Source organism: Pseudonaja textilis, chromosome Z, assembly GCF_049901715.1.
Source record: "Pseudonaja textilis isolate UNSWEBS1 chromosome Z, rPseTex1.2, whole genome shotgun sequence".
Classification (NCBI taxonomy): domain Eukaryota; kingdom Metazoa; phylum Chordata; class Lepidosauria; order Squamata; family Elapidae; genus Pseudonaja; species Pseudonaja textilis.
The window spans coordinates 123,295,619-123,319,602 of record NC_142008.1 but is presented as its reverse complement, the minus strand read 5'-3'; the positions used below and the strand labels follow the sequence as shown (position 1 = coordinate 123,319,602).

Here is a 23,984-nt window from a genome sequence, read left to right as displayed (position 1 = left end):
GTATCCTAGCCAGGCTAGAATTCCCCTGCTACTCACAATTCTTTCTCAATGTAAGAGCAGAAAATCCCACTTTGGATAAATTTTATTTTCCTTTTCCTTCCATTGTTGAGCTGACCTAGCAATCCATGGGAAACAGCTTATAGCAAAAGTGAAAGTGGGGAATTTTGCTCCCCAGCTTTCAAAAGGGGTCTTCCCAGTCGTTATCAGCCCCTCAGCCTGAATGGAGCCTCCACATTCCAAGGCAGTCTACCTCATCTTCAACCTTGAACAGTCTTAGTTAGAGAGGATCCTATCTTACAGGCCTTTTATGGGGAGCCATGGAATAGCTGCAGGGTTTAATTCAGAAGGGAAAAGTTTTATAAAGTTTTAAAAAGTGTTTTAACGGTTTTAAAAGCTTCCAAACTTTGAAAAGCTTTTAAAAGCTTCCAAACTTTTAAAAACTTTTAAAAGCCTCCACACTTTCAAAAACTTTTAAAAGCTTCCAAACTTTTAAAAACTTTTAAAAGCCTCCAAACTTTCAAAAACTTTTAAAAGCTTCAAAAGTTTTAAAATGTTTAAAAGTTATAAAAGCTTTAAGGGCTTTTCAAACCTTTGAATAAGTTTTTCAGAGTTTTTGAAAACATTTTGAAAGATTTCAGAAAGTTTTTTTAAAAAAAGTTTTTAAAAGGTTCCCAAAGTTTGAAAAGAAGATTGCAACGGTTTCATAAGAAGCTTGAAAAGTTTGGGGTGGTGGGGGCAAGGCGGGGAGTTTGAAAGAAGTTTGAAAAGAAGTTTTTTTTTTTAAAGTTCCGAAAGTTTCTCTTTCATAGGCACCTAGGCAAAAAAAAAATCCCAATCAAAGATTATAGGGAATTTGGGAGGGTGTGTGTGATTATTTTTATTTTTCTTCATTCAGACCCCTCCCCATTGTAGAAATATAGGTTGGGGGTAACACATGGGGGTAAAAATACCTGCCATTACTGCACGCCCCTTACGCTCTTACCGCCTTTCCGACTAACCTCACCCTCCTGTCTGCGGGGCCAGGGAGTTCGTCCTATCCCCTCACCCTCCAGCTGACCTTCTGACTCAACTTCCCAAGATCTTCTCCCCCCCCACACACCCCTCCGTCCTTGCCTGGGGAGTTCCACGCGGGGGGAGGGAGGGGCCAGCAGCCTTGGGCCTCCCTTCCCCTCCCCGGATGCTCCACATATTTGTGGCACCCAGCGGGCTCCACCCCAGACTTTTGACAGGAGTTGCGCATCCTTCTCGCTGCTCACAGAGCGTTCCGGGGCCAAACGAGCCGGGTCGGAGCTGCTGAGCCGCCGAATGCCAGGTGAGTTGCGGGCCGGCGCCGGGGCAGGTGGGGTGGTGGAGGGCGCCCACAGACGCTATCTCTGCCCGTGTGCAACTTTGCAGAAGGTGAGGTCGCAGGAGGCGTCGTAAGGGGGGCGTCGGGGCGTCGGAGGCAGAAGCAGGAGGGTCGTCGCTGAAAGATCGGAGACGAGAAGGAGAGGTAGGTAGGTAGGTAGGGAAGGTAGGTAGGGAAGGAAGGAACGAAGGAGAGGTAAGTAGGTGGAAAAAGAGCGGGAAGGGAGGAAAGGATAGGTAGGTTGGTAGGAAAGAAGGGAGGGAGGGAAGGAAGGAAGGAAGAAGTGAGGTAAGTAGGTGGAAAAGGAAGGAAGGTACCGGTAGGTAGGTATGTAGGTAGGTGGAAAATAGAGGAGGGGAGAGGGAGGGAGGAAGGTGGAGAGTGGAAGGAAAGAAGAAAAGAAAGTAGATAAGTAGGTGGAAAAGAGGAAGAGAAAAGGGGAGAGAGGGAGGAAGGAAAGGGAAAAGGAGAGAGGAAGGAGAGAAGGAAAGATGAAAAGAAAGTAGGTAGGTAGGTAAGAAGGAAGGAAGGAATGGACCAGGGAGGGAACCTTTAGCAGGTGGGAGCTCCAAGGTGTCTCCAGCTGTGCGCACAGGTATCCGGGGCCGCCTAGAGCAGGCAATGGATGTCGGGCAGGTGTGAGGAATTAAAAAGAAAAAACCTTGAGTTGCGAAGAAGTTTGGGGTTGAAAGAAATTCTGGAGAAACAAGGGAATGGGACGAAGGCAGCAGAGAAGGGGAGATGCGGGCAGTGGGCGCAGAACCCCAAAAGGGGGGTCTCTTTAATCCCACCAGTGGGCCAGCAGTGGGTCAGGACTGAAAGTTAGGAACCAAAGCGGCTGTTGTTACAAACGCGCGTCGCCGGGCGGGACTCCCGTGCTTGGGAATCCAGCGCACGCAAACCGACGGGTGGGGGGACAGCACTACAGCGCCCATCATCTGGAAGATGGGAGTTGTAGTGCGGAGGTGCTTGAACCCCCTGGGGCTGAAAAGGAGAGTCTCTCTCGAGGCTTCAGAAGCGGGAACCTGCCTCCCTCTGGGCGTCGGAACGGGACTTTGGAGGTCCCAAAGTCGTGCCCGCAGGTGGAGGTGAGTTTCGATTCTCAACAACCCCGCAAGGCAGGCCGGGTTCCCCAGAATCCGCTCCCGAACGGAGCAGGGACTTGTGAAAACACGGGTGGGGCGGAGCTTTGGCAAGACAGCAGCTGGATCCGAACCCCGAACCTCTCGGGGACAAATCCGTGGGCTCTCCCCGTTCGCGCAAGACCAAACGGGTTAAGCAACCCACGAGCTGACACTTACTCAAGAAAGCAGATCCTAAAGGGCCTGGTTGAGCGAGTTTGGAGGTGAGTGCCTGTTGTTGCAGATATACCAAATAATTGTCGTAGGTTGTAAATTGGGGTTGGACTAGAAGACCTCCGAGGACCCTTGACAAGCCAAAGGGGAGGCTTGCTGGCTTGTGGCACCAAATTGTGTGAATATTGCCGGAGGAGAAGTCATGTGTTGGTCTATAAACAGTGTTTCACATCCTTGGGAACTTTTGAAGAGGAGTGGTCTTCAAACTCCCAACTTTTAAGATGGGGGGACTACAACTCCCACAATTGCCCAGCCAGCATGGGTTTTGTAGTCCACCCGTCTTAAAAGTTGGGAGTTCTGGGCATTGAAGTCCACCCTTCAAGTTTCCAAGGTTGAGAAACACTGATCTATGATGGTGTAAAAAAAAAAACAGCTGGACTTTTGCAGGAAAAGTTTCTGACAAGGAATAACAACGGTTTGTCAGGAAAGGAAGCTTCCAGATTTTCCATGTTGTGTGAACAAAGCTGCAAGCTTTTTGCCTTCGTTTCAGTCTTGTGCAAAGCAAAGTGGGGGGGGGGGAATTCCCCATTTTGGAGATTTCATATTGTCCTTCACCCCCTCCTCGTGTTTATTTTTGGAGTACAGGACACGAATTCAAGTTTAAATTCTAGGAAAAATTAATTCTGGTTTAAAGTATGGGAGAACTATGGGCCATTGATAGCAAGACCCACCTGTCTATTGGGCATGCTTCAATCAATCAGAATACAGCTGGAAGGGACCCTTGGAGGTCTTCTAGTCCAACCCCTTGCTCAGGCAGGAGACCCTACATCATTCCAGACAAGTGGCTGCCCAATCTCTTCTTTAAAACCTCCAGTGATGGGGCCTCCACAACTTTTGTTGGCAAACTGTTCCACTAGTTAATTCTGGTTAATCGGTGACATAAATCTGGAGGGTTGGATTGGATTACCTCAAGGCACCCGTCCCACTATGAAGTTTGTAGGAGTCTGGTGATTTTTAGGAAGGATTCAGTGGCAGGATCTTCTTGTACAAACCAGGATTGATGATGGCTTCAGAGAATCAAAGCCCACAAACAGATCTTGCATTGAGACCTCTGATAAAGAGATTTTCAGGCGTGACTCTGGATTTGAGACCATTTGGTACCGGAAAAATTTCAACGTGCAAAAATTCTTGTGCACAGAAAGGATAATTTTCTCTTTCTTTTCAAATTCGTCTTGCACCCAAATATTTGTTTTTGGAGTCGAAAGAGAAGTCCTGCTTTTGACTTGGTTGAAAATATTTTAACAAATTGGACTTGAATGGTTTGGATGGTGTTTGCCCTTTCCTGACCCTGCCGAAAACCTTGGTTGGATCCTCCTACAGGTGGTCCTCATTTAGCGACCGTTTACAATCAGGAGAGGGGATGAAAAAGGAATGTGGTGACCAGTCTTCTCATCTACGACCTTTGCAGGTCTGTAATGCAGAGGAAAACCAAGGGAAGAACATAACCACGCCTTCTCTTAGGGACCATTTTGTTTACTAACCGAGCAGTGGTCACTAAATGAGGAATGCCTGTAAAATGGGCACATTTTTTTAAAAGTCACGCTAAGAATGTCTAAACAGCTTAATCCTGAACTTCAATATTAATTCATTATTCTAAAGATATTGGAGGGGAGAGGTGTCCATTTTAAGAGCCATTTTAAGGAGACAACGTTGGGGTGTGTGTGTGTGTGTGTGTGTGTGGTTTGAAGAGTTTTTAAAAGTGATTTTTCACTTTGCCATTCAGCTCACAATCACACCTGGATCTCTCAAATTGTAAATGGGGCTTTTATCCAGGGCAGGGAGTGGGGAATGGTGGCCCCTTTATGACTTGTGAACTTCAACTCCCAGAATTCCTGAGCCAATTCCAGTCAGGAATTCTGGGAGTTGAAGTCCACAAGTCATAAAGGAGCCATTGTTCCGCACCTCTGGTCCAGTACATCATCTTCCAGAAATATCATTACAAAAAGAAACATACTTTGCTCATGCCCAGAGGAGCTCTTTCCTCGCAATGGCCTGTTTTCCAAAACAGAGTCCTGCACATGAAATCATTCTTGCGTAGAAAGTAGGAAGCTGATGAACTGAGTGGATTGCTTGATATTATCAGATTTTTCTTCCTTTCTAGAATGTGCCAGACTCTATCCTCTCATAGTGCTTAAACAAACATGTCTCACTTAACACTGGTTTGTCGAGTAAACCATAATTGGTTTGTCCAATAAACCATAGTCAGGTAAAGTCACCAAACCCTGGTTTGCAAGCCGCAACCAAATGAATCAATTTATTTAATCTGTATAGTTGCCCATATATCACTGGATTCAAAGAAGCACTGAGCTGGCCAAAACATTCAGTACATTAAAAATATAAAAATTTACTGTCTGAATAAACCGTCCAGTTTGAAAACTATAGAGTTTGGCACTTCCTAGATCAGCTTGACTGTGGCAAATAAGATAGATTGCTCCTGATCACAGTGCCAGCCACCCATGAGGGACCCTTCCTTGGAGGCTCCATTCCTGCACCCTCCAAAAACAAGCCACAAATTGTCCTGGCCTCCCATGAAGTTATTTTTAAATCCACCTCCCCAATATGCAAAACCCCACCCCGGTGAAGTGACTCTTTTAAAATTCAGCAAATGTCCATATTTTTCTTTGTGTGAGAACTGTGTGGTTTGCCTTCCCAAGGATCCTCCCTGGGAAACCGGTTTGCTGAAAGCTGGTGTACTCCTCAAACAGGTCTCTTGGGATGAAAGGTTCGAGACAGGCAGCTTTTACCTCCCGCCTGGGAAGAACAAAAAAGTTTTCCCTGGTTGGATTCCTGCCTGCTCTGTAAAGGCACGGGGTCTTCCAAGGAGGAGGTGGAGAAAATTAAAACAACCGGGCACAGACGTTCACACTGTGATTGTTAAATAGTGTTTCTCAATTTTGAGATGATTGGACTTCAACTCCCAGAATTCCCCAGCCAGTTGAGTAATTTTATTGTGTTAATTCAGTGTTTCGAATCTTTGAGATAGGTGGATTTCAATTCCCAGAATTCCCTAGCCAGCTTAGTAACTTTAATATGTTGTTGCGGTGTTTCGCAACTTTGAGATAGTTGGACTTCAACTCCCAGAATTCCCCAGCCAGTTGAGTGTAGTTTTATTGCGTTAATGCCATGTGTTTCTCAACTTTTTAGATGGGTAGACTGGACTCCCAGAATTCCCCAACTGGTTTAGTAGCTTCGTTATGTTACTGCAGTGTTTATCAACCTTTAGAGGGGTAGACTTCAACTCCCAGAATTCCCTAGGCTGTTGAGTAGTGTTATTGTGTTAATTCAGGGTTTCTCAACTTTTTAGATGGGTGGACTCCCAGAATTCCCCAGCCAGTTGAGAAGTTTTATTGTGTTAATTCAGGGTTTCAAAACTTTGAGATAGGTGGATTTCAATTCCCAGAATTCTCCAGCTGGCTTCATTATGTTATTGCAGTGTTTCTCAACCTTTTAAATGGATGGACTTCAACTCCCAGAATTCCCCAGCCAGTTGAGTGTAGTTTTATTGTGTTAATGCCATGTGTTTCTCAACTTTTTAGATGGGTAGACTGGACTCCTAGAATTCTCCATCTGGCTTCATTATGTTATTGCAGTGTTTCTCAACCTTTTAGATGGGTGGACTTCAACTCCCAGAATTCTATGCTGGCTGGGGAATTCTGGGAGTTGAAGTCCACCTGGCTTCAAGTTGCTAAGATTGAAAAACCGTATGCATGGTTCAACCAGAAACACCTTTCCCAGACTAACTGGTTCACTACCCATCTGGGCACTGCCCTCGGTGGCACTGCCCTCATAGGTGGTGACAAGGGCCAGGGTGGGGCACAATGGCAGATGAGTAACCTTCTTCCGGAGCTTCCAAACATTCCTTCTCCCCCTCCATATCTCCCCCAGGCGAGATTTTCGCTTCCTGCCTCAGCTCATTTCAACCCATCCATCAGGCACAAAAATTCCCATGGATTCAGCTGGCCCGATCTGAACTGAGAAAGCTGCCCGGGTACAGAAAGCCATGGTGCCTCTGAGGATGTGCAGAAGGAGCAAACAGAAAGCTCCACTTGTCTTGTTAGAAATGGAGGAGGGTGGGGTTTTTTGGGGGAGAACATTTTGTTTTACCCCTGTATTGTCTCCAGCCCTTAAAAATCTGGGCGAGGGTTAAACAATCAGACGAGAAAAAAGAGCATTTAGTCCTTGATTTGCAGCCATTATTGGGGGGTCAGAATTTCCGAATAAGTTGTTAAGTGAGATAGATAGATAGATAGATAGATAGATAGATAGATAGATAGATAGATAGATAGATAGATAGATAGATAGATAGATAGACAGACAGACATAGAGAGAGAGAGGAAGAAAAACAGAAATAGCGGTAGACAGGCAGAAATATAGAGAGAGACAAACAGAAATAGATAGATAGATAGATAGATAGATAGATAGATAGATAGATAGATAGATAGATAGATAGATAGGAAGGATATAGAAATACAGACAGACAGGTATAGAAATAGACAGAGAGAGACCAAGAATTAGATATAGATATATAAAGAGAGACAGACAGAAATAGAGAGACAGACAGACAGACAAATAGACAGACAAGCCTATAGGCCATATAGGCCTATAGAACAGGTTCAAACATGTATTACCAATAAAATTCCAATGTTAAGTGAATCCCTTCAGCTGTTAAGTTAGTAACACCCTCGTTAAGTGAATCCAGCTTCCCCATTGACGTTACTCGTCAGAAGGCCGCAAGAGGGGTTAATGTGACACACACACACCCCCCCGGAGGACACCGCAACCATCATAAATACGAGTCACTTGCCAAGCCTCCAAATGTTGATCAGGTAGCCGCGGGGGATGCTGCAATAATGGTAGTTAAGTGTGAAAAGTGAACAAAAGTCGCCCCCCCCTTTTTTTTTTCCCAGGGCCGTTCGAACTTCCGATGGCCACTAAAGGAACTGTTGTAAGGCGAGGGCTTACCTCTCTGTAAATACTGAGCAGAAAAATCTGTCGTGCAAAAGAGCCGATTTAATTTTGCGCTCTCAGCTGATTTAATATCCATCCGATGATAGAAATCGGGTACCGCGCCTTAAGAGAACACCCCGTTTTTAAAAGCCTCCCTTTCTTCCCCAGCTCGGTTCAGGCCGGTTGCTAAAAGGGATCCTTTGAATAAACAGAGAGGCGTTAGTACGCCTGCACTTAAAAAAAAAAAACATTTAAAAACAAACTTGTGGTTACTCTGGTTTGACTTATCACGTCGGCCGAACCCTGTCATTAAGGTTTGCTAACTGCAACTTTTGGCGACCGACACAGTTGTGGGATGCTAGTTTAATGATGCTACTTTAAAGAAACCACAATATAGCGTTTTAGGAGGAAGAGTGGAGAATGGACTCCCAGTTTACCAAGCCTGAGAACTCCAGACCAGGCTGTTCCTAATATGCTTTGGCTCTTAACTTTACCTCACAAAACCCATGTCAAAACTTCACCTGTTGGAAAACTCAGCCTCTGCAAGGAGTCCTGGGCAGGGCCGCTTCCAAGAACTCGCCTTGCGTTGCTTAAGCGATGCCTGCAACAGAAAACCCAGGGAGCGTCCAATGGAATGCATAATTATCCTTGGGAACTCACTGTCACTAGACAGTGGCCACTATCTTCTGGACTGCCTCGGTGGTAATTGAGGAAGATTTGCAAGGAGGAGGGGGGAATTTTTTAGCATGGCGCACGAGCAGCTATGGCTGGTTGGAGCCTCTGAATCTCAATTCAAGAGGAAGTCATCATTATTTTATTTTATTTTATTTATCAAATTTAAAGAATGCCCATCTTACTCCAGGCTCTCACCTGTTAGAAACACAAAACCACGCAAAATAATTCTTATAGGACTACTCTTCTTCTTCTTCTTCTTCTTCTTCTTCTTCTTCTTCTTCTTCTTCTTCTTCTTCTTCTTCTTCTTCTTCTTCTTCTTCTTCTTCTTCTTCTTCTTCTTCTTCTTCTTCTTCTTCTTCTTCCTCCTCCTCCTTCCCCTTCTTCTTCTTCTTCTTCTTCTTCTTCTTCTTCTTCTTCTTCTTCTTCTTCTTCTTCTTCTTCTTCTTCTTCTTCTTCTTCTTCCTCCTCCTCCTCCTCCTCCTTCCTCCTCCTCCTCCTCCTCCTTCTCCTTCTTTTCTTCTTCTCCTCCTCCTCCTCCTTCTTCTTAATCCAATATTAGAAATTAAGTTTGTTCCAGGTCGCTGAAATCAGGGCTTTTCCTGTATAATACAGGATTAGGATAAATAAATACCTGGGCAACGCCGGGTTATCAGCTACTAAAGAATATTCTATATATTTTACTGCGGAAAGAAGTGCCAAACGTGAGGTTGACGTTGGTCTTTTTGGTTGAGGTCCTACATCCCGCTTAAAGTGAGGAAGGGGCCAATTTGGGCTCCCCCTGCAGTTTTTGGTTTAGGTTGTCCTCCGAATTCCCCTGGCAGGGACCGTTAGAAACTGATGGTGGAGTGAGAGAACATCATTTGATGAAAAGAATCTCACAAGGAAAATAAAAATCTAATTTACCGTGGGATAAAAAAATAAAAAATAATAATAATTTACCAGGTGGCTTTAAAGGAAGAAGATGGGATATGTGGTAGGATGGAGCAGACATGCAATCTGATGCCAAGCGGTGGCCAAATTCCCAAGAGGCTTCTTAGAAATCTGGAATTGGGAATGGAAATCAGGTTAGAAATCCTTCTCCTGCAAGCAAGGCGGTGAGAAGGAAAGAGAGAATCCCTTGTTTGGAAAAATAAGTTGTTTGAAAGTGAGGTGAGTGGCATATAAATTTATTAATAAATAAAAATAAAGTGAGGAAGCCCAAATAGTCAGATCTGATCAAAGGGGGACATTCAAATCTGAGATTTCGCAAAGGGCCACCTAAAAGTCACAAGAGTCCAATATAATTTCATGCAATATAATTTCATGTAATCGTAATCATCTTCTAATTATATCTGTTAACCAATACATGCTTGACAAATAAATACAATAAATAAAGTAATAACCCCTCTTCCTTTCCCTTTAAAGTTTCCAAAAAATGAAATAAAAATAAAACTCAGAGGGAAAGTCATTCGATATGGCTCTAAGAAAACAAAGTTTAAGGAAAAATATTTTCCTTAAATTTTTCTACTCATGGAAAAATATAAATTGGAAGGAGAACGGGAGGAAATTTCACCATGGACTCCATTTGGTAGTCTACACTGGCTGGAGAATTCTGGGAGTTGAAGTCCACAAGCCTTAAAGTGGCCAAGATTGGAGACTCCCTGGTCTAAACTCACCTAAACCATAATCTACTGTAATTTCCTTTGTGTTGGGCACCGTGTTTTGTGTAGCTCTGGTGGAGATGAACCAAGTTTTCTGGTTTTGTGTGCTGTGTAAACCTCCACAAACTCAGCAAAAGTACCAACTGCTGACACATTTGTGGGTGTAAGATGGAATTTATAGCGACAAATAAGTCTTAATCAACAAATCATCCTCGCATAATATCTCTGGGCAGGGTTGGCGTCTCGTTCTTCCCCTTCCTGCCATTCTGGCTTTCATCCAGAGATTTTGCAAACCTCCCCAACTGCATCCAACCGCCCCTTTATACAACGCATCCATGGATGCTTCAAACATCTGACGGGCAGTGTTTGAGCCAAGCTGAGGAAAGTCTGCCCATTGCCAGATGTTCTCCGACATCTCTGGAAGGTCATTTGAATTTCCTAGCACGGAGGTCCCCCAAACTTGGCAACGTTAAGACTTGTGGACTTCAACTCCCAGAAAGCTGTCTGAGTCTTTACTCTAGTCTTAATTCCAGCTATAGTTTTCCCATCTCTGTATCTGGCTGGCTCCAGTTCCTTGGTTTATTTATCTATACAGGTAGTCCTCAACTTACAACAGTTCATTTAGTGACCAGTCACAATGGCACTGAAAAAAAGTGACTTAGTTAGGACTGTTTTTCACACTTGCAGCATTCCCTGCAGTCGTGTGATCGAAATCCAGAGGTTTAGCAACCGGCTCGCATTTACGACGGTTGTCATGTCCTGGGGTCGCGTGATCCCCTTTTGCAGCCTTATGGCAAGCAAAGGCAATTAGAGGAGCCAAATTCACTTAACGACCGTGTCCCTAACTCAACAACAATGGCAAGAAAAGTTGTAAAAGGGAGTGAAAGTCACTGGACAAATGTCTCACTTAGCAACAGAAATTTGGGGCTTGTTGGCCATTGTAAGTTGAGGACTACCTATACATCCCATAAGCCTTGTTACGCTGGCTTATAAAAAGAGGAATAAAATCCGTGTTCGGAAGGCAGTTATGGAAAAGAATAACTCCCATCTTTCATGTTTAAAATTTTTATTTTTTGCACTTATTTATTCACTAGCACGATACCCATCCTTTGCTACATAACTACTATTCTACTCTACTCTTACACTACTATGAGACTGGGCTTAGTTTTTTGGGAGGAAAATAAGGGCGAAAAAATTCTGCCTCTGCCTACCAGCATCCATCTGTATTCATCTGGCTAGCGCCCTGTCAGTGTGAGAGAGTTGAGGGCTGTTTGGAAACTGAAACAGTATTTGCTGGGTGAGCAAGAAGGAGACTGCAAGGAGCCTGGGCGTGGCTTAGCTCAACTGTTGGTGCTCTGAAACTGAAAGTGAAACTCCTCTCTTCTGCTTGTGTTTTGGGTTTGGAAGAGATTTCTTTTCAGGTGGGGAGGGGGAGTAGAACTGCTTAGCATCAGAGCGTGTTAATAATAATAATAATAACAATAACAACAATAACAATAATAATGCTCTGATGGTCATTTTGAAAAATCCTTTCTTAGTGAGCACCTAGAAGCCAAGAGGAACATACATGCCAAATTTCAAATTTGTATGGTTCTGGAAATTTTGTGATGATGTGTGAGTGGTATGTTGCTTTTATATAGATAGATTAAACACGCACGCCTCACTCTTTACTAAATGCAACTCTAAAGACATCCAATTAAAGCGCACTATCAAACATTCAAACAATAAATTAGGATCGTATATTTAACTATTTACTGTATTACTATTATTCTTCCCGTCCTTCCTGTGACCCATCTCCTTTTCTACTTATGATTATATAGCTTGGTTGCTTGTATCTTTACGATTTATATTGTTTTATTTAGTTCCCTAATTTATGCTGATTGCTTACTTAGTATCCTATGACTATCGCTGAGTGTTGCATCCTATGATGCATGGTGAATGTATTTACGATCATGATTTAATCCCTTTATCTCTTTTATGTACACTGAGAGCTTATGCACCGAAGACAAATTCCTTGTGCGTCCAATCACGCTTGGCCAATAAAGAATTCTATTCTAAACAAATTCATTAAATTAAGGCTTTCATTAAGAGTTTTACCAAAAATGGGATTATCACAGTCCTCCCTGGTTGTGATATGTTTACACAAAAATGCCACGCGATCAGAGATTTTTCAATATTCTGCATCGAGAGACTAAAAAATTAATACAAAAGGCATATTTAATTGTCGGTCAGGTTTTCTGCAAGATTCAAAGCCTTGGAGAGGTGGATACCATTTTGTTGCATGCACACTTATGTTTGCATTGAGCAAAAAGCACTCTGTTCATGCTCAGGGGCTATCTCATTTCTATTCTACTCCACACAGCAAGGTAATATAGGTGGTCCTCACTTAGTGACCATTCAAGCCTATGACAGACATCCCCAAAGTTATTTACCTCACCTTTTCAGAGTTCTGATGGCCGAATGAACACACACACACACACACACACACACACAATGACATGATCACATTTTGGGCCCTTGGCCACTGATTCACAGTTAACGGTCATTTGCAATTTTCGATATTTTGGGGGTATTTACTGCTGATTCCTGGCAAAAAAAAAACACCCCTTAGGGAAAATTGGTTCGCTTAACGACCAGTCATAAAATTGGACACACTCACATGATGACCCACTTAACGACCCATGATCTACAACTGTAATTCCAGGCTCACGTGGCGACTTGGTGAACAATTGCCATGCGTTACAACCATGCGTACGTTAAGTGAGACCGTTGCTGATTTTTGCCCCATTTTACGACCTTGCATGACCATTGCCGTTGTTAAGCGAGTTACACGGTTGTTAAGCCAATCTGACTCAGAAGGTTGCCGAAGGGGATCGCCTGACCCTGGGACACTGCAACCGTCATAAAGATGAATCGCTTGCCAAGCGGCCAAACTTTGATCACATGACCATGGAGAATTTGCAATGGTCACAAGCGTGAAAATCAGTCATAATTCAAGATTTTTTTCCCAATGCCGTCGTGATTTCAAACATTCACTAAACAAACTTTTGTAAGTCGATAACTACCTATATGGCTCCATTTCTGTCGTAAGTGAAAGACCTCGTACAAAACCAGCAGAAGATGATTTGCCTACGAAAGTACAAAATGTGTGTTGTTAATTTCACAAGGAGCCTTTCAAGTGTCAGTTTTGGAATTTGGGTGGAACAAAGGAAATGAATTATTAAATACAAACAGAATCAACTTTGCAGTTTTATTTAGCAATTTAAACATCTTTCTGACTTCAACGCAGCCCCATACAGGAACATTTTTTTGTCACAAAAACAATGCCAATAGTGACAGAGAAGAATAATTCCTCTTTCTTGCACCCTGGCCAAGCCCTCAAAAATATACCTATCCCCATTTTGGACACCCTTTCTAATTTATTTGGTTACACCTGAGCACACAAGTATACACAATCTGCTTTATTTTTCTTTCTTTCTTCTTTAATTTACTTTCTTCCGCCCTCCCTGCAGGCTAACTTACAATATCTCAGGCCCTATCCTTCCAAATTTTGATAGCCAAGATAAACTTGTCGGAAAGTGTGTGTGTGTGTGTGTGAGAGAGAGATGTCTCAGAGCACAAGCACAATTTCTGCAAGCCTGCCACGAAGATAGAAATTCCTTGGCAGGCACGTTGTTGGCTCCCTTCCAGGTTAGATTTCTATTTGCGGGGCACTGGCTTCCAGTAACAGAGAGAAATCAAAATTCGTAAGCGGAAAAGGAACGGCTGCCGAAATCTGGTTTTATTTTAAAGAAAGAAACTCTTTGGTGTCCTGTTGGCTCCCTCTCAGATTAGATTTCTACTTGCAGGGAACTGGCGGAGAGAATTCAAAAGTCATAGGAAGGAAGGTTCTATACCGAAATCTGGGGTTTTTTCCCCTCTTTTAGGAAAGCATTAAACTTGTATTCAGGTTTTTGTTGGCCTTGGAAAAAGGACAATTTGCATTCATAAACTCACAAAGGATTGCAGTTTATGTTATAAACACTTAGACCATTTTTTAAGGCCAGCCAGCTTGACTTCTGCACGTAAAATTAAAAAATTAAATTGAAAAATGTAAAATGCAGAGATAAAAACCTGCTTGCTCGTTTAGTTTGAATTTCTGCCTTAGATTTGAAAGCCAAAACACCCTGTCTGCTCTTGATAGAAAATGCCTCCAAGCCTTGGAAAATACCAAAATTGGGAGGGGGGGGGGGAATCTTTATTCCCGCCCCTAACATTTTGTATTCCAAGCTTTGTTTGCCATCAATCACACCAATCCATGGTTTATTTATGGTTTGTCAAACAGCAGCAGCTGAGCCAGCCTCTCTTTTATGGTTTATAAGATAGCCAGGCTGCAAAGTTTCAGAACAGAATAACAAGAGTTGGAAGGGACCTTGTAGGTCATCTAGTCTAACCCCCCTCCTCCCCACAAGCCCAGGCAGGAGACCCTACACCATTTCTGGCAGATGGCAGTGGTCTGTTCAGATAGTAGGTTTGGCCTGCTGTCAAACTCAAGCACTCTTCCCTCCCGGAGAGTCATTATTCAGGTAGACTGCCCCTGAAGCTGGAGGTTTTGCATGATTATCGCTACCCCAAGATGAGATCTAAACACAGGAGCTCCAATGTCAGTGTTTCCCAACCTTAGTTAATTGAAGACAGGCGGATTTCAATTCCCAGAATTCCCCAGCCAGTTTTCATGGCCTATTTTTTTAAAACTTTGCTGAAGTCAAGGTATATTACATCTACTGCATCCCCACTATCTATTAAGCAAATTATCCTATTAAAAATATGTGATAATGGTGGCCTAGCCTCATATGTTCTTGATCCATTATTAAACTGGGGCTTAATGTCGGGGCAAACCAGGCCTTATGACTCCAATTTGTTAAGTAAGAGAATCAGTTTGTCATACAGGCGTCAAACTCACCGCCTCACGTCGCTGTCACGTGACATTTTGCGATGCTTTCCCCTTCGTGGAGATGGGATTAGTGTAGCCCACGTGGGACACACCCGGCCAGCCAGTTTGACACCCCTGCCGTACAAATAAGGGTCCCTAAACTTGTGGGCTTCCAACTCCCAGAATTCCTCAGACAGCCATGCTGCCTAGGGAATTCGGGGAATTGAAATCCACCCAGGGGGCGGGGGAGACAGGACATTTGGGGTTATGGAGGCGGAAATATAAGCCAGCATGGAAAATAAAGCTGTCATGCAGATGTCTGCTGAACCCCTGACCCGTTTTTTTCATCCTTTTGATATCGGGACAGCTTTGGCCGGACCGACAGCTTTGGCCGGACCGACAGTCCAAATTTTATCCGGGTTCCCATCAGTGATAAGTTTCCAAATTTTTTCCTATCGGTTCTGAGAATGTGCTTCAGCTGAGCTAAAAACAAACAAACAAGGGAATATACGGGAGGTAGGTGAAGGCAGGTGAATACCACCTCTGGTTCCCACCCCAGGAAAATACAGTTTGTTCTTCCTTCTGGCTTTCCTTCTGCACATCTGTCCACATCTGGCAGACCGCAGAAATTGCTGCGTGGGCTTTGGGGAAGGAGGCCGGGAATTTCCCCCCACCCCTTTGACCCACTGACCCTCGCTCTCCTTTCTGCAAAGCCCCAGCCGGGCTCTGAGTCAGGAGAAACAGAAAGGGGAAGGGAGACAAGAGCTTGCAAAAGAGCTTTAGGGACTAGAAACTTGGCACATCTGCCAAGTTGGAGGGAAAGACGAGGTCAAGACCTAGTCACAAGGCTGGGTGAAGCAGAGTCCCCAGAACTGTGGCAAAGGGTTTCACATGTTACATGGAAACAGTCTTGTGATTTCTTGCGTTAGCAGACAATTCAAATTAAGAAGTGCAGCAGGAAGCAAACTGTGTTTTCTTCGCGATTTCTTCACAAGTATCTGCAGGATGTGTGCGAAAACTGATAACATGTTTCTGGTGACCACAGGATGTTTCAAATCTGGGTACCCGCTGGAAGATTTGCATCCCATGTTTAACAGCCTTTTTTCCCAGCTGGGGATGCCTTTTAAACCATGTGGGTCCCGATTGTGTCATAAGTCGAGGACTAGAGTTCTAGTCCTCGACTTGTGACACAATTGCGACCAACTGCTATTGACCTCACCCCTTTCCTAAGAGGCCTGTAGGGGACGTGCATAAGTGCACCAACATGTCTACCGTCCCTGTCCTATTGTTTCTTTTATTTTTCTTATATGTATCCATGTATTCATAACTGTGTTTTTACTTATACCTATTATCTTGTAAGCAATTGACAAACCAAATAAAATAAAATAAATAAATAAAACATTTCCCTTGCTAAGTAAGGCGATAAAGTAAGTCGTGTTCAATTTTTACAAAACATTTTTTTTTTTGCCATGGTTGCTAAGCAAATCACTGAAGCTGTTAAGGGAATAAAACGGTCGTTAAGTGAACTTATAAGTGTTAGGACCAAACGTAAGTCGCTTTTTTTCATCCTAACTTCAAACGGTTGCTAAACAAACCATTGTAAGTCAAGGACCACCTGTACCTTTAAGGAAAGTCTTATTTTTTTTAAATAAAACTCAGTTGGGGAACTTGCTAGAATATTAAACCTGAAAGAGAAGGCCCCTTTGCAAGGATGTCCCAGCTGGTAAAACTAAAAATGTTGCAGTAATAAAAGCAGACCTTTATATCCGTGGTTTGGGATTTAACACGGTTTGGGAATTCAGCCCATTGTGGTTTATATGGCGTGAACCTCAATGAAGAAAACTGTAACTTAATGTGATACAACTAGCTAGCTTGACTGTGCTGAGACCACTTGAATGGAGATGGCGGATTGGCAGTGATTCTAGTGTTGTACGATTCTAGGCCATTGAAGCTGGATTGTTCCATAAGCCATGGTTAAACAGGGGCTTAATGGCCAGGCAAACCAGTCTCTAACTGGTAAAGTAAGAGAGTCAGTTTGCCCTACTACAGCTAGGATCACTAAACTTGGCAACTTTAAGGCGTATGGACTTCAACTCCCAGAATTCCCCATCCAGGGCAACTTTCTTCATATATGGTGGGAATGCAGTAAGCATAATATATCTTGACTTCAACAAAATAAAAAATAAAAAGAGCTGGCTGGGGAATTCTGGGAGTCGTTAATCTCTACCCCTGTTCTGACCCTGGCTTTCCAAAATCATGAAGCAGACTCCTCATCCCGGTAACACCCCTTTTATTTAGGTTAAAGTGAATTCCTCTCTGGCAAAGTCCCGGCAAACAGTCTTTCAAGAGATTTCACAACCACAGACCTTTATCAGGCTTGGAGAGTTGCCAGGCCGATATCTTCCAAACGCCACAAGTGTAGCAGCAATTACTTGGCAAGAAGTCAGGAACAGATCTTCACCCTAATGAATTGAACTAATTGTCTCCTGCAAACACAACTCCCCTTTCACCTCCTCTTTATTCCCTCTGGGAGGGGCCATTCACCATCCGCCTGAGCCTTTACTCCTGAGTCGACCCTTGTTCCTTAACCGTTCCCTTCTTCTGGCAGCTCTGTGCATGAGCACACTGAGAACAGGCTCCAGCTGTTCTTCTTCCCCACTGATCTCTGACTCCATAGGCAGCAGGGAAATGTCGGACAGCCCTGGCCCCATCTCTGCCTCCGACGCAGAGCCCTCGTCAGAGCCTTCCCCAGACTCCAGGACTGGCCCATGTTCCTCCCAACCTCCTCGCTGTCCAAGTCTGCCGCCAGCTCCGCTGACCGCTGGTGGGCCACCACAACCCCGTCTTTCTCATTGCCTCCCCATCTTCCTCTCGGGTGCAAACAGAAAAACGATTAACCGAATTTAAAAAAAACTTGGTTCTGTTTTCTAAGCTGGGATCGGGGACCGTGCGTCTAAACACCTATCTTCTTTGTCCTCCACAGACGCCATGCCTGTATCGGATCCGCGGGGAGATGCAGGCCGGTGGGCCAACGTCAGCTACCGGGTACGCCAGCCAAATGCTGCAGAACCGGCGCCCAGGAGGAGGAAACAAAACTGGTTCCACAAATTCTGCCGGTGCTGCGCAGGCCAGCGGGATGACAGTGACTGGACACCGGCGCCTGGCGAGATCCCGGGGGCCCGGCGAACAGATCCCGTCATCCGGGGTAAGTCATCAGGGCCTAAGAGACTATCCCAAACCTCCAGAGAGTGATTTGGGGGCTGAGAGATGAGCTCAGCTGGGTACTAAATCCCATCCAATTTCAATCAGAATAGAGCTGGAAGGGACCTTGGAGGTCCTCTAGTCCAACCCCCGGCTCAAGCAGGAGACCCTATACCTTTTCGGACAAATAGCTGTCCAGTTTCTTCTTAAAAGCCTCCAGTGATAAAGACCCAAAACTTCTGGTGGCGAGCTGTTCCACTGGTTAATTGTCCTCACTGTTAGGAAATTTCTCCTTAATTCCAGGTTGCGTCTCTCCTTGATAAGTTTCCATCCCTCGTTTCTTGTCCTGCCTTCAGGTGCTTTGGAGAATAGCTTGACTCCCTCTTCTTTGGGGCAGCCCCTCAAATACTGGAATTCTGCTATCAGGTCCCTACTGGACCTTTTCATTAAACTAGACAAACCCATTTCCTGCAACTGTTTGTTGCGCTTCCAGATTTTAAAGTTCGGTTTGGAAAAAAGCACAGTCTTTAACCCCCCACCGGTTAAATCCAGGAGGAACACACCCCATCACTGTTAATTTTACTGGGGAACAACAAGTGGGGTAGAAATCCAGAGCCATAAATTAAAATTGTCCTTTTGCTTCTGAGATTTGTTTTTTTCCAGGAGTGTCACCAGTTTGGTGACAACTTGGACCAATGTCTTGCAACCTGGGCCACTTTAAAATGCGTGGACTTCAACTCCCAGAATCCTATGCTGTGCTGGGGGATTCTGGGAGTTGAAGTCCACCCCTCTTAAAGTGGCCAGGTTAAGAATCACAAGTAATCCTCGGCCTTACGAGCTCAACTGAGCTTCAGATTCCTGTTGCTAAGGAAAATATTGGTGAAGTGACTTTTGCCTCATTTTACGACCTTTCTGGCCGCCGTTGTTAAGTGAACCCCACCAGTGATTAAATTAACGACACGATCATTAAGTGAATCTGGCTTACCCATGGACTTTGCTGCTCCGAAGTTTGCAAAAGGGACTCTGGGACACTGCGGCCGTCATAAAAGTGAGTCAATTATCAAGCATCTGAACACAAATCACATGACCTTGGGGGGTGCTAAAAAGGTCGTAAGTGTGAAAAATGGACCCAAGTCACTTGGTTCAGTGCTGTTGTAACTTTGGACAGTCACTAAATGAAATGCCTGTACGGATTTAAAACTGGAGGATTTAAATCTTCATTATCTTCTCTCTGAATTGATAGCAGATAACAGATGAACAGACTTGGAAGGGACCTTGTAGGTCATCTAGTCCAACCCCTCTGCCCAAGCAGGAGACCCTACACCATTTTTGACAGAGGGCAGTCCAGTTTCTTCTGGAAAGCCTCCAGGGATGAAGCTCCCACAACATCCGAAGGCAACTTTTGTTCCATGGGTTGATTGTTCTCACGGTCAGAAAATTCCTCCTTCCTTCCAGGTTGAATTCCAGTTGGGAGGATCCGAAATGCAGAAATTTTCCTCCGGGGTTTTGTGCATCTCGCAAACCCTTAAAAAAAAAAAAAGGCCGAAAATTTACATTTCTGCCATATTTTTTTTCCCTTTCACGGTCTTCGGAACCGCGACCTGGATCGGAACGCATGAAAGCGGCCGTGGCCGGAGTTGAGTGACCCTCCTTTCCTTTTTCCTCCCGCAGAAGGCATGCTGGTCATCAAAAAGATTGATTTAATGAGTGGCCGTATGGGCGCCAACCGCCGTGCCCACCACACCGATGAGTATGAGTATGACAACCTCATCATCCGCCGCGGGCAGCCCTTCGACATGAAGCTCCATTTCCAACAGCCTTACGATTCCGACGACCACCGCGTCTGCCTTGAGTTCCTAATCGGTAAGTGTGGCCGAAGAATGGTGTCCCCGTCAGGTTTCTAGTCAGCAGATGAACAGAGTGGGAAGGGACCTTGTAAGTCATCTAGTCCAACCTCAGCTCCACCCTCAGCCAAGCAGGGGACCTTACACCCCTGCAAAGTCTGGGAAGGGCCAAAATCAGCGAGGTTGGAGGTTGGCAACGTTGGTGGGGACCAGGAGAGAGGGTTCGGGGTGGCGTTTGGGCGACGTTAGGGATCTGGTGGGAATTTACCATCATGCACGGCACACGTTATCTGTTTTGGAGATCCTCTTTGAGTCTTGGGAGAGGCACCGGGCTGATTGCAAACTTGACAATGGCGACCTTTTATTGACTGACAACTATACTTGATACCTTGGGAAGGGAAAGAGTATAGTTTCCTTCTTCCCTTCCTCTCTCCCTTTGACTCCTTCCTTCCTTTTCTTCCCTCCCAACCTGTCCTTCCTTCCCTCCCTCCTTCCTTCTTTCCCTTCTTCCTTCCTTCCTTCCTCTCTCCATCCTTCTTTCTTTCCTTTCTCCTTCCTTCTCCCCTTTCTTTCCTTCCCTCCCTCCCTTTTGCCTTTCTTCCTTCCTTATTTCCCTTCTCCCCTTTTTTTCCTTTCCTCCCTCCCTGTCCTTCTTTCCTTCTTCCTTTCTCCTTCCTTCCCTCCCTCCCTTTCTCCTTTCTTCCTTCGCTCCCTCCTTTCCTTCTCCTTCCTTCCTTCCTTCCTTCCTTCCTTCCTTCCTTCCTTCCTCCCTCCCTCCCTCCCTCCCTCCCTCCCTCCCTGCCTTCCTTCCTTCCTTCCTTCCTTCCTTCCTTCCTTCCTTCCTTCCTTCTTCCTCCCTCCCTCCCTCCCTCCCTCCCTCCCTCCCTCCCTCCCTCCCTCCTTCCTTCCTTCCTTCCTTCCTTCCTTCCTTCCTTCCTTCCTTCCTTCCTTCCTTCCTAGGGAATTCTGGGAGTTGACACACACATGCCAGAAAGACTGCTCTAGAATTTTGACTTTTAAATGCAGCCCCTCCGTGCTACATTGTTCCATCAGACCAGTTGAAAAACCTGGAATTCTCCTTTCCCAACCGGGTGGTAACAATTTGGGGTTGTTTCTCATCTCAAAAACTGTGGTGGAATTGGAGCCGATCGTAGGGGGTCTATGAATCCTCTATCCAAAAAAACTCTAAAATGACCAAGAAACACGAATGTACTTCCTCTAACCACCACATCAAACAAGCCACACAGATAATGCAGGGTTGTCGTAACATGATTGTATCTTTCCTTGTCATTAAGCAATCCATCATCGGGGGGCAGGCTATTTTGAGCTTCCGATGACCCCCTGCCCCAGCTACGAAATTATAACTGAATTGCTATCCCAATAACTTCTGCCTGTTCTGACCTAGGCTTCCCAAAAGCACGAAGTCGACTCCTCATACCGATAAAACCCCTTTTATTTAGGTTGAAGGGAATTCCTCTCCGGCAAAGTCCCGGCAAACAGTCTTTCAAGAGATTTCACAACTACAGACTTTTATCAGGCTTGGAGAGTTGCCAGGCTGATCTCTTCCAAAGGCCACGCTGTAGCAGCAATGACTTGGCAAGGAGTCACTTCACCCTAGTTAAATGAACTAATTGCTTCCTGCAAACCCCTTTCACTCCTCTTTATTCCCTCTAGGAGGGGCCATTCACCATCCGCCTGAGCCTTTACTCCTGAGTCGACCCTTGTTCCTTAACCGTTCCCTTCTCCTGGCAGCTCTGCGCATGCGCACACTGAGAACAGGCTCCAGCTGTTCTTCTTCCCCACTGATCTCTGACTCCGAAGGCAGCTGATAACTGTCGGACGGCCCTGGCCCCATCTCTGCCTCCGATGCAGAGCCTTCTCCAAATTCCAGGACTGGCTCATGTTCCTCCCCAGCCTCCTTACTGTCCGAGTCTGCCACCAGCTCCGCTAGCCGCTGGCAGGCCACAACACTTTCGAGGTGCATCTGCAGATTTCTGGGTGCAAACTCCCCACACACACAAAAAACAGCAGACAGGGAGCAAACGTTCCCTCCCTTTGCACACAGAGGCAACCAGCACACTTGCAGGAGTTTGGAAATGCTTCTGTTTACTGGTGGAACTGGTCCCCGCTTGCAGTGCCATCCATTTTATTATGATGATTATCCCTGACCTCGCTCCGCTGAACCAGGTGAGGAATTTGTCCTCCTGCATCCCTGCAGGGACGACGGGATGCCTTGCTAAATTTCTCTGGGAGAAGTTTGCAAATAGGGCAGGGCGGCGCACACACCGCCTGCCTGCTTGGCTTCCAGCCCAGCCGCAGCCTTTGCCGTCCTTCCTTTCGGCATCTCTGTTTGCAATTTTGGGTTTGTTTGTTTGTTTGTTTTTGCCCCGCCCCCTAGGAGAATCGAGGTAGCAACCTTTGATTATCTCACAACAAGTTTGTCATTTTGTAGATCTGGGGTATGGGATTCCCGCTTGGTCTCCTTGTTCTTTTTGGCCAGGACGGTCTACCCTTCCTTACCGCCACCCCGGAATCCTAAGTTTTCCCCCCCGAGAATGCCCAAGGCAGAATTTGGAAAACCAGAAAGGAGGAGAGTCATAATGAACTATTTTGGAAAGGAGGAGATGGGTGTGCAAGTCCGGGGTTGCATCTCCGGCCTGCTTCTCCTTGCCCCAAAGGGCCCAGAGAGAAAAGACCCCCAACCACAAATATATTCGAAGTAGGCGATTTGGTGTTTCCACTGCTTTGGAGCAGCCTGTTAATTGAATACAGTTTTTGGTGGTTTCTCAGACTTGGCGATTAGGAGGAGAGGAGGAGGAGGATTATGGGATCTTTGGCAGTCTCTGAGCTTGGTGATTTTCTTGCAGATGTTTTCATGATCCAACTAGATAATATTATCAGTGCCAGGAGGAAATGGGGTTTGTGAGGGGGAGGAGGGAGGAGGAGGAGGAGGAAGAAGAAGATGATGATCCTTGGTGCTCTCTGAGCTTGGTGGCTTTCTTGCAGATGTTGTAATATCAGACTAGGTAACATCACTGAAATCTTTTTCCAGGCCATGGGCTAACATTGAGCCACTGACTGGCAAGGTTTGAAAGACCAAATGAGAAAGCAACGCCTACCTTCGCGAGTTCCTTCGGCTAAGACGGATTCATTGGCCTCTCAGGCTCTCTCTGTTCCATCTGATAATATTTATTTTTTTTAAGCTCCCAGCCAAAGAAAAAGACAATAATCCACAATCATATCAACTTCCTGGCGGTTTGATAGGTAAAGTGAGGCTGTGTGGGGAAGTTATGATCTCTTCGTGAGGCTTCCGGCCCAGTTATTCGTGCCTTGAATTCGATCCGTCGTCTTCTTGAGATCCAGAAAGAACCAAGGTTAAACAAATCATAGTCACCACACTATAAAAAAGACACTGAGCCTCTGGAAAGGGTGCAGAGAAGAGCAACAAAGAAGATTTTCTCCTAAAGTCTACCCAAGCCAAGGATATATTTTTGCCACCCAGATGCCGCAAAGAATTGCACCAGAGCAGCCAGAACCCCATCCCTGGGTTGACTTATCTAGAAATCCATTGATGTCAGAAAAAAAAATCCACTCTCGTTCTGAGATGTTGACTGTTCCATCTAAAATAAGCTAATTAGTGCCTTCTGAAGATAACTGCTCATAAATCGCCAAAAAGACAGCAGGTGGGTTCATCCAGGATGCAAAATCGTGATGCACAATCCGGAGAAACAATAGTTTGGGTTAACCAAAGGATGAAGGATAGCCGCTTTGGATCTGAAGGACTGTCCCATAGATGGGGCAGAATTGCTCCAGAAAATTAGGGGACTAGAGCAGTGGTCCCCAACCTTTTTTGTGCCACGGCCCGGTACCGGCATCACAAAATGATCCGCGGCCCGGTACTGGCATCAGCACGCATGACAAGGCAAGGCGAGCCGAGCGACCGGTCAGCCAGCCGTCCCCCGCTTCTCCCCACCACCTTCAACTCCTCCTTTGTACCTTTATCGATGGGCTTCGCTTCGGGACGGTCACTCGGCTCGCCTTGCCTGGGGTGCTGAAAGAATC

At 45.3% G+C, this 23,984-nt stretch overlaps 1 protein-coding gene across 1 annotated transcript in view; it reads left to right on the top strand.

Annotated features, from left to right (window-relative positions):
- The first annotated feature begins 1,222 nt into the window (after nt 1-1,222).
- The window catches only part of TGM1 (transglutaminase 1), a 52,607-nt gene continuing 29,845 nt past the window's right edge, over nt 1,223-23,984 (top strand). The window contains exons 1-3 of the mRNA XM_026721946.2: nt 1,223-1,312; nt 17,861-18,082; nt 19,750-19,941. Coding sequence (XP_026577731.1) covers nt 1,306-1,312; nt 17,861-18,082; nt 19,750-19,941 — 421 coding nt within the window. The 5' untranslated portion in view covers nt 1,223-1,305. The remainder of the gene's footprint in view (nt 1,313-17,860; nt 18,083-19,749; nt 19,942-23,984) is intronic.